Genomic DNA, 10,161 nt, shown 5'->3' with positions numbered 1-10,161 from the left:
GTCTACAGAACGTAAGGCCCAGCGATGGAAGAAAGCATGAAACAGCTCCCTTTCCAAGACTAGCTTAATTCCTTTACTCCGGTTAACTCCAGTTATGTCCATTTTCAAGCAAGTCACTGACATAACTTCGTTCTTCTCAGAAAAATTTGCCATTTTATAGCTGGATCACTTTTGGCAAAGCATCAAGAATGTTCACATTATAGCAGCAATACAATCAGCACCCCATGTGTATATGGAAGAGCAATGCCTGTGAATTCATGGAGGTGTGAAGGCAGAGGTCAATTTTGGTGTCTTCCTCTATCAACGTCCACCTTATTATTCTTTAATGTGTACAGGGGTTTTGTTTACATGTATGTGCATGCCAGGTGCCCACAGATGCCAGAGGAGGGTATCAGATCCTTTGAAAATAAAGTTACAGACTGTTGTGAGCATCCATGTGAGTGCTGGGAATCAAACCCAGGTCTTCAGCAAAAGCAGCCAATACTCTTACCCTTATTTTAAAAATGTTTTAAATTTTTGTACTTATATGAGTACCTGAGTGTATGTACATACAACACATGTATGCAGTGTCCTCAGAGGACAGAAGAGGAACTCAGATTCCTAGACTGGAGTTACAGGCTGTCCTGAGCCACTAGGTCTTCGGCAGTAGCAGCCAGTGTTCTTAACTGTTGAACCATCTCCCCAGCTCTACCACCTTATTTTTGGAGATGAGGTGTTTGACTGAACCTGAAATTTGTCTAGATTGGCTGACTTGGAGTCCTCAGGATCCACTTGTCTGTGTGTCCATCCCACCTTCTGCCCTAAACACAGATACACACCACTATTCTTGGCTTGTACGGGTTCTGTAAATCCAAACTCAGATCATGTTTGAGCAGGAAGCACTTTACCCAAGGAGCCATCTCCAAAGCCCTACAGACATTATTTATTTTTAAGGCTGAATAAAAAATAAATAAATTCAATTTCATGTACGTATTTAATATCCTGTATCTACTTATTTATCATGGTAATTTACGTTGTTTTCATCTCTTGGCCATTGTGAACAATGTGCCAATGAACATACGTGTGCAAATACTGAGGTCCTGTTTCCTAAACATTTGGACATATGCCCAGAAATGGGACTTCTGGATCATACAGTAATTTTAAGTTTTAAAGAATGATTATGTTGCTCTTCACTGTAGTTACACCATTTAACTGTCCCGCTAAGAGCGCACAGGATTCTAATACCCACCCTCCACACACAGAGATTAAAAGAGAGAGAGGATCATGGACTATAGTGTAGACACTGTTCATGTCCTAAATGAAAATTTTCAGTTATTTGTATTTTGTTCCCAAGTTTTGGGTGTTCTTTGCATGTTCCTCACCAATACTTATTTTCTCTTCTGACTAGAAGGCAGAAGAGTCACAGACTTCTGATGGCAGGGAAGAGAAGGCAAATTGGCTTCCATTTGGCTGTCAACTCATACACTCTGAACCCAGCCATGAGGCTGTGAAGAGATGAGCAGAGGACTCCAGATATATCCCATCTTCTGTCCTACTGCTAACCGCCCACTAGCAACTTCCAGACATATGAGTGACTACAAAGCTTTAAATCCATGACTTCTGCATGAACCCTGTTCTGACTGAATACAGACAGGTTGTCCCTGACAACCTCTGTCCAAATTATAGATTCATGAGAAAATGAATGCTTCAACTGGTAGGTCTGAGATGGCTCACTGCAAAGCAAATGATGCTTGACATACTATCAATAGTTCTGAAGCCCCTTCTATATCCTTCTATATAAGCCCCTTCCTATCTCCCCAACTATTACCTATACTTAATTCTCATGCTTTTTGATCATTAGTTTTTATATGTGTATGCACATATAAAAGCATTGTTACACATATGTAACAAGAAGCTGGTTAAATTATATTCAGCATGCTTTATATACTTATTCCCCTGTCAATGCAGGCTATCTTTGTTTATATAATCTTATTGCATGTGTGCTCACATGCATTTATATGTGTATGTGTATGTTTAAGGGGGCTATGTATGTGCCTTGGTGCGTGTGTGGAGCTCAGAGGGAAGAGAACTGAAAGCTAGGATTTCACAGAAAGTCCTTTGACCCACTAAGCCATCTTGCTGAGCTGTTATTTTTGCTCTTAAAATGTTTATATGATTTTTTTTTCTTTTTTAGTTCTGGAGACTGAACCTAAGGTCTTGTAAATGCTAATCTAGGCATAAACTCTCCCACTGGTACACTTTCCTTGCCCTATGACATGGAAGACATCCAAACACCAAATAAAAAGGTCACTGAAATAAAATACATTGACAGGATATAGAAAATTATAATGCAAGTCACATTTTAATACAGTTTCAAAAACATTTCCCAATATAACTACAAATTTAACCAGAAAAAAATATTCCAAAGAAATATCTTAACCATTAGTACACCACTTTAAAGGATTATGTTTCTGAATCCTTGGCTTATTACCATGAAAAGATAAAAGTATCAGAGGGGACCAATATTTTGACATTGTGATATGACATTGTCATCTACAGGTTACAGATGCCCTACTGAAATATTCCATTTGAGCATTTTATGCTCTATGTAGTTTCCCCCGGCAGCTTATTATAAATAAAGCTGTTGACAAAATTGAACAGGGTATAAATAAAGCCCTTGTATTAAGTTGGCAAAATTTGCAAGATTATACTTTTAAACTTTTTGCTACTATTATTAGTAGTAAAATCCATCACCATAGAAAAATTCAGCAAATATCTTTATTAAAAGAATGTACTCTGACTGCGATAAAATCTCTACATTTGTGTTTTAAAAAATAAACAAATATCAGTATATGGTATACGTCTATAATCCCAGCAATGGGGAGCTGGAGACAGAAAGATTATTACAAATTTGAGTCCAGTCTGGGCTAGGTAGCAAAATCCTGTCTTAAAAAACTGAAACAGAGATGGGAAAGGGAGGGAAGAAGGGAAGGAGGGAGGTCAAGAGGAAGGGAAGAGGGGGAGAGGAGAGATAGTGAGATAGACAGAGAGTGGGGAAAGGAGAGAGAATATCAACAAAGAGATGAACAGATTTACCAAAAGTATTCATTATGAAAACAGAGCAAAGAAATACTGATTGCCTGTCATATTGATGTGGAAGACAGAGGAGTCTAAATGCTTTTGTTGTAGCAAATAATGAAACCTCAGGTTGTTGTAGCAGCCTTCTTCTACATTCCAGTGAAAAAAATTAGCGCATATCCTTTTACTTTTACAAATTATCAATTGTGTTAATCATTTAACTCACCTGGGAACCATACTGGCTTTGATAACTGCATTACTTAACAAACTGGGTGAGTCTTTTTAAGTGACCTAATAAGAATGGCTAAAGTTCAGGGTAGGGTGAAGAAGCTGCACCCCCAATCTGACTAGAAGTCAGGTGCTTTCTGTGGAATGGAAAAACAACTATGTTAATAACCATTCTAAAATACTAACACATTCCAGGTTCAGTCTCTATTGTGTTTAAAACACAGAAAACCTAAAAATTTAAAACAAGCTCCCCATCTTATTTTCAAGACTAATTTTCTACCACAATGAGTAAAAGTGCTCATAAGTAATAATATACAACACTAAGAAAATTACCAATGGCTTATGTCTCATTGCCAGCAATGAGAGTGTTATATGCTAAAGGGCACCATGATATTTATAAAAGCCAAAAATATATATTCATTTCTTAGTTCCCATAGTTCTAATATTATCATTATCTAATTGAGCATAAACTAATCTTTGGACCTGGTAACTAAAGTGATTACGTTATGGAGGAATAAGATGCAAGGGGCTCCTTCTTAGGAATCTCATCATGATGGTATGCTGGCTCAATGGGAATTAAACAGGAAGAGAACACAATTCAGCGGGGAAAAAGACTAGTTTATTTGTTTTATAAAACAGAAGGAGAAAGCTTAGTGTAGATGGCCAGGAGGAGACCATCTCAGGCGTCATCTTCACCAAGAGTAGACCCTCACCGTTTCTTATTTATTCCCATAGGACAGACGGTCTAATTCCTGACCCCTGACTGGCCACTCAAATTCCTTCTAAAGGAATCCAAAAGAAAAAAATACTTTCCGTTTTGGTTACTCTTTGCAGTTTACTATTTGCAGAGGCCCTGGAAGCAACAGTTCAATTTGGTTTCTTGTGTCCCAAGAAGGAACAGTAAACTTGGTTCATAGCAATGTGACCCCAGCTTTCAAAGGCTGTGACCAATTATTTGAGAGTTGTAATCTGCAGGCTCCATTTTTAAAATGTGTGGGATGACGCTGTCGATTCGTACGTTTCCGATGAGTCCTTTGAAAAACAATTCTTCAGTGATGGTGGCGCTCATCAGTCTCAAGGCCGGCAGTCTGAGAAGTAATCTAGACAGCCTGGGAGAGGAAGGAGAAACAGGCACAAAGTCAAGAGAGACCGAGGAGGAAAGCATCCATGTGAACAGCGAAGATCGAGATTTCAAAACCTAAAGACAGAATCTTAGATTGTCAAGGCTTAGGCATGACAAACAGCCTGCACAGGAAAAGCCTTGCTGTCCCAACTTGGCTGCAAGAATGCTGGATCTGAACTATTAAACCACGCATTAGGTCCATTCAATAACAGCTCCCTAACTCATTTCAGATGATAAGAACAATGTTTTATGTTATCAGAACACAGGAGATTCAAAAGCTCTTTTCTTTGGAAAACACATACACAGGAGACACAGATATCTATAGACACAGACATAAACACACAGACACATAGACACACACACATAGACTCACATAGATACACACAGACACACAGACACAGAAATATAGACGCACAAACGCGCAGACACACATACAGACACACTAGGCACACAGATACACACACTAGCCTAGAAATGATGTAACAGGCAACTGATGCTATTATAAAAAGCATGGATGTGGAAAACAGTCATGGGCTCAAACAGTCACGGAAGTGTCACTTCCTCCAGGCTGTCCACAGAGCTGCTGTGAACAGGAGTGACTGCTTCCCGTCTAACCCTGTTTGGGTGTAGGTCCATAGAGATGGGACCATCAGCTTGTGTGACAGTGTGTCTGAAATTGAAAACTGTTGTTGGAGGGTAACAACTTTTAAGAAAGTAGGAAAAACTGAGAAAGCCTCCTTGCTCTTGTGCTTTGGGTCATCAGGGAGTAAAATAAGAGTTACTTACAAACAAACACTGAATGAAACAGCTGACAACAGGTAGGTACCAAATGAAAAACAGAGTGGTCTGTACATCATGACCGTGCCGGGCAGATAGGAGATGCAATCAAAGGTGGTGCAAAACAGAGAATATGGCATTTCTACTCGTAACAATTTAGATGCATGAATAGTTTCTGGAATTCCCCATTTAATATTTTTGGCTGGAGACTGACCACAGGTAACTGAAGCTATGCATAAAGACGCCTCCTAGAATTCTCAGAAGTGGACAGTATTATCATAAGGAAAGTGAAACAAAGACATTAAACCCAGCAAGCATGGCATCATACGCTTATAATTAAAGATTGTATTCCTAATCATTTCCAGCTATTGTCCTCCCTGCAGAGATGGGTGGCTGTTTTTATAAAAGTAAGAAAGGAAAATTTCCTTCCACCCCAAAAACCACTGGCAAGAAATAACTTGGAAGGTTTATAATAAGCTATGTTTTAAAATTAATTATATATGAGTTTAAAGGTGTTTTAACTTATCAATTCCTTTTTTACTAATACAGTGATTGTATCTGAAAAGTTGGACTCTCCAGCTCAATCCCAGAGCAAAGCTGGCCTCTGACAATCCTGTGTCTTTAAGCCACTTCCTCACCCTCTCTGTTTAAAGTTCTCAAAACTTCCTAAAGCTGTGACCCTTTGACCCCAACCATAAAATTATTTTCATTGCTACTTTATAACTGTAATTTTGCTACTGTTATGAATTGTAAAGTAAGTATCTGTGTTTTCTAATGGTCTTAGGTAACCTCTGTGAAAAGGTCAATGGAGGACACCTAAGGGGGTCACGACCCAGAGGCTGAGAACTACTGATTTAAAGTAAGAACTCATCAGCTATTGCATGTGACACCTGTTAACAGCTGGTTTGTGTCCGTGTGCTGGGGACAAAGCCCAGAGTAACGGTGTGGGTTACCACTAACCTAGCCTCTCTCTCCCTTCTTCATTGGTAGAGACAAGGACCTTCCCATACTAAGCATGAGCTCTAACACTAAGCATTAAACTAATGTGATCGACAGTCACATTACGGCTGTCAATCGCAGAGGTGGGGAATCAGGGTTGAAGGCTATCCTGTCTCAGAAAAAAACACAAATTCTTTAAACAAATCACAGTAAATAGTTCTAGTTTAGCGGTACCTGTAGGTGTCATCTGGATATGTCCTGGTAATATAATCCTGGAATTCCACATAAGCCTTTTCCTGAAATTTCTCAATCAGCTCCATGTTCTCCAGGCCTGGGTGATCTAAGACATAAAAGAATATAGTTTCTCTAGTTCTGAATGCTCATTTAATAACTCATGGAACACGGAGACAGACGGTGGAGGAATAAGCGGTTCCTTTGACACAGAAGTCCACTTGAATGTTTTGCTATTTCATTCTGTAAGCATTTACTGCCAACACCCTGTAGTAGCCACTGGTAACTATTATTATGTCTAATATTAAAGTCCAGACCACTGTGTTACCAATATAATTTTTTTTCCTTAAAAGTGGTGGAATGGATTTTGCTTTGTTTTTTACCATTTTGCTTTTTGTTTTGTTTTTTGAGACATCACTGCCACCTGGCCCCATTTTGCTTTTAACAACAGAAAATGACCAAAAAGACTAAAATTAAAGGACCAAATTTAAAAACACCCAAAATCCATGAAATATTTGCAGGTTGCATTTGTCCAGGAGCTGACACAGATATGGCCAAATTTAAATGTACTTATGAAGGGAGGGAGGGAGGGACTGGGAGGGAATGAGGGATCTGGACACGGCTGGGATACAGAGTTAATAAAATGTAACTGATAAAAAAAAAATAAAAAATAAAAAAAAGAAAAAAAATAAATGTACTTATGAATTATGAATCACAAACACTTTTATCTCTATTACAAAAATCATAATGCATAAAAGAACATGAAATAATCCATCAAACATTTGATAGTCATATTCACACAATAGAAGTATTTAAAGAACTGCATCAATTTATGTCATCTAACTTTTCAATTTTACCTAAAGAAAAATAAAATTGGCAGACTGGCTGTGCTAAGTGGAGACACGCGTGGCCTCAAAGTGTGTCTCAGGGGTAGAGCTGTTGTCTGTCCTATACAAGGTCCTATGCTGTATCCCAGTGCCACAAACAGGAAGAACAAAATGGGTAAAACTGTAAGGACAAGTTATTAGCTCCTGTGGCGAACATGGCCTGCACTCACCCACACTTCATGTGAAACACTAGACTGTGCAAAAGGTTTTAATTATCTTATATCACTGAGAAAAACAAACAGGTTCCTTCAGACAACTTTATTAGAACTGAAAGGAACAGAATACCTATCAGAATGAAGGCACAGACCTTCGGAGGACTGCGGAGTTCTCCTACTCACACACTGGGGTTTGATGGCTCTTTACTGTCTGAAAGAAAGCCAGACACTGGCAGCAAAGCAGGAGGCCATCTGCCAATGCTTGCAGCTTTCATAAGATCCTGAGAAGGTAACAGGCCCCGAACACAGCAATAATTGTCTTGCATCCTGGCTTTACTAATGCCTGACAAGATATACCTAAGAACTCAAATGGTTCAGGGCCGTGTGCTCCGCTGATTTTCTGTGCAGATGTCTGATATCTTAACATCAGATTTAAAGCTGGCACAGCCACAGACACTGGAAACGGTGACAGCCATGAAGCACAGCACGGAAGTATATTAAGTATATCTTAGTATATTCAGAGTTTCCCACTCATCCCCACACTGTAACTGTGGGACATTCCTACGATTCCAAAGTGACCCTCCAACGGAAGCAATCCTGCCCGTCTCCCCATTCTTTGGCTCTACAAATGACCAGTATGGGATTATTTCATATCAATGGAGTCCAACAATGATGTGTACCTGTATGAGTGGCATCTTTCACTAAGCATACTGTTTTCAGGATGCACCATGTCATAGCATATATCAAAACCTTTTGTGTTAATGCTATTCCACTGAATGCATACATTCATATACACCCATCTGTCTTCTAAAATTTCTTATCACACTTGTGTATTTGTGTGTGTGTGTGTGTGTGTGTGTCTGTGTAAGTACTCAGGGATGCATGTTCATAGTTCATTTCTGGAAGCCAGAGTCTTGCAAGAGTCAGTTCTTTCCTTCTATCATGTGGGTTCCAGAGATTGAACTCAGGTCCTCAGGCTTGGCAGTCAGCACCTTCACTGGCTGAGCCCTTTCACCAGGCTCATTTTCTTTTCTTTTTTAAGTGTTGTTTTTGAGCCAGGGTCTCATTTGACCGCAGCTGGCCTCAGGTTTGCTCTGTAGAAAAGGTTATCCCTGAGTCCTGATCATCTTGCTTTTCCCTACCATGTTCTTAAACCCATCTCCCACCAAGCCAGGCTTCAATTATTTTTCGATGGACAATTACAGTGTCCCCTTTCAGGCTACTGTCACTAGAGCCAACACAAACATTTATGTTTACATATACACTTTTGTATGTTAGGGCCATTGGAATTTAAAATATGCTTCACGTGTGTGTGTAGGCCAGAGGGGGCTTGTCAGGTGTCTCTCTACTCTGCCTTTACGTTTGGCTAGGCGAGGTGCCCAGTGAGCCTCAGAGATCCGCCTACCACAACCCCACGCTGGGACTGCAGGTACATGCTGCTGTGCCTGGCTTCTTATATTGATTCTGGAGATTCAATCTCAGGCCCTCGTGCTTGCGTGGCTTGTACTTTACCTACTGAACTACTTTCCCAGCCTCCTTATGTTTAACGTTTGAAGAACTGCTGAAGTCTCGTCCTAAGCTACGGCACCATTTCACATTCCTACCTGCAGCGGAGGACTGCTCTAATTTCTCCATATCATGAAATAAGACACTAATGTCCTCGGCATGGTGGGATACATCTGTCATCCTTAACTTGGGAATCTGAGATAGAAGGACTGCCATGAGTTCAGGTCAAGCCTGGGCTACACAGGCAGTATTAGCCTTGCCAGGGGTACATGGCTGAGGCACTATCTTAAAAGTACAAACATGACTAAATAGATGATAAAGAAAACATAAAAGGTGTTTCTGTACCTGGACTGAAGAGTACTATCGCCTTCAGGTAGGCGTACTCATATCCATCGATGCAGAGCTTAACCATGCTGTTACAAAACTCCTGCAACTTGAAAATGTGCTCCATCAGCGACTTTCTCCTCTCCGATGACATTTTATCTTTAAAACACAAACACAAACACACACACTTCTAACTGTCAGCTAAATGTTGGACCATTTTCATGCATTTTTCCCTCTTGTTTGTCCTCAATATGGAATGTGATCAATCTCTTTAGAGGCTGATGCTTCCAATTCAGAATCTCTGCAATTAAGGCCGAAGCTAACAGATCACCTTCAGACAGCGCTCATTCAAGAAGGAGGAAATAGAAACCCCAAACTCAGTGCTGCCTTTTCAGATGCCCCTTAGGAGCAGAGGCATCCCTCGGAGAGAGAGGGAAAAAAAGCCCCAAGTACAAAGAGGGCCAGGGATGTTGCTCAACTGGAACAGTGCTTTTTTAGCATCTCGGAAGCCCTAATTTGATGCCCAGCACTGCAAAAAGCCTAGTGTGGGGGTGTGCACCTGTAGTCCCCAAACTTGGGAAGTAGAGGCAGACAATCAGTTCAAAGTCATCCTTTGATACTTAAGGAGTTCATGGCCAGAAGAGACCCTGTCTCAAAAGAAACAACAATAAAACGAAGTAAAAACAAAACAGAACAAAAAAAAAATCAAAGTATGGAAGACTCAAATGCTTATAACAGGATGTTATTTAATCTTACACCATTTGGAAAAATAATGAAAACTATTTTCAGTTTTAAAAATCAGAAACTCTGGTTTAGAAAAAAAAAAAAACAAACATTGAGACCAAAACACATAAAGACCAAAGAAGAATTTAGAAAAATAAAGTTTTATAACATTTTAACTTGTCTGAAAGCGATATGTGTAAAAGCTATTCCA

General features: G+C 39.8%; 1 protein-coding gene across 2 annotated transcripts in view; it reads right to left on the bottom strand.

Annotated features, from left to right (window-relative positions):
- Positions 1-2,315: 2,315 nt before the first annotated feature.
- Positions 2,316-10,161, bottom strand: part of Nr2c1 (nuclear receptor subfamily 2 group C member 1) — a 48,391-nt gene continuing 40,545 nt past the window's right edge. For both annotated transcript variants that reach the window (XM_021647843.2, XM_060377935.1), the window contains 3 exons: positions 9,249-9,386; positions 6,359-6,464; positions 2,316-4,394 (listed from right to left, as the gene is read on the bottom strand). In XM_021647843.2, coding sequence (XP_021503518.1) covers positions 4,220-4,394; positions 6,359-6,464; positions 9,249-9,386 — 419 coding nt within the window. In that variant the 3' untranslated portion in view covers positions 2,316-4,219. The remainder of the gene's footprint in view (positions 4,395-6,358; positions 6,465-9,248; positions 9,387-10,161) is intronic.

Source organism: Meriones unguiculatus, chromosome 2 (assembly GCF_030254825.1).
Source record: "Meriones unguiculatus strain TT.TT164.6M chromosome 2, Bangor_MerUng_6.1, whole genome shotgun sequence".
Taxonomy (NCBI): Eukaryota; Metazoa; Chordata; class Mammalia; order Rodentia; family Muridae; genus Meriones; species Meriones unguiculatus.
Note: the sequence above shows the minus strand (reverse complement) of the source record. Positions and strands in the feature narration are given on the sequence as shown.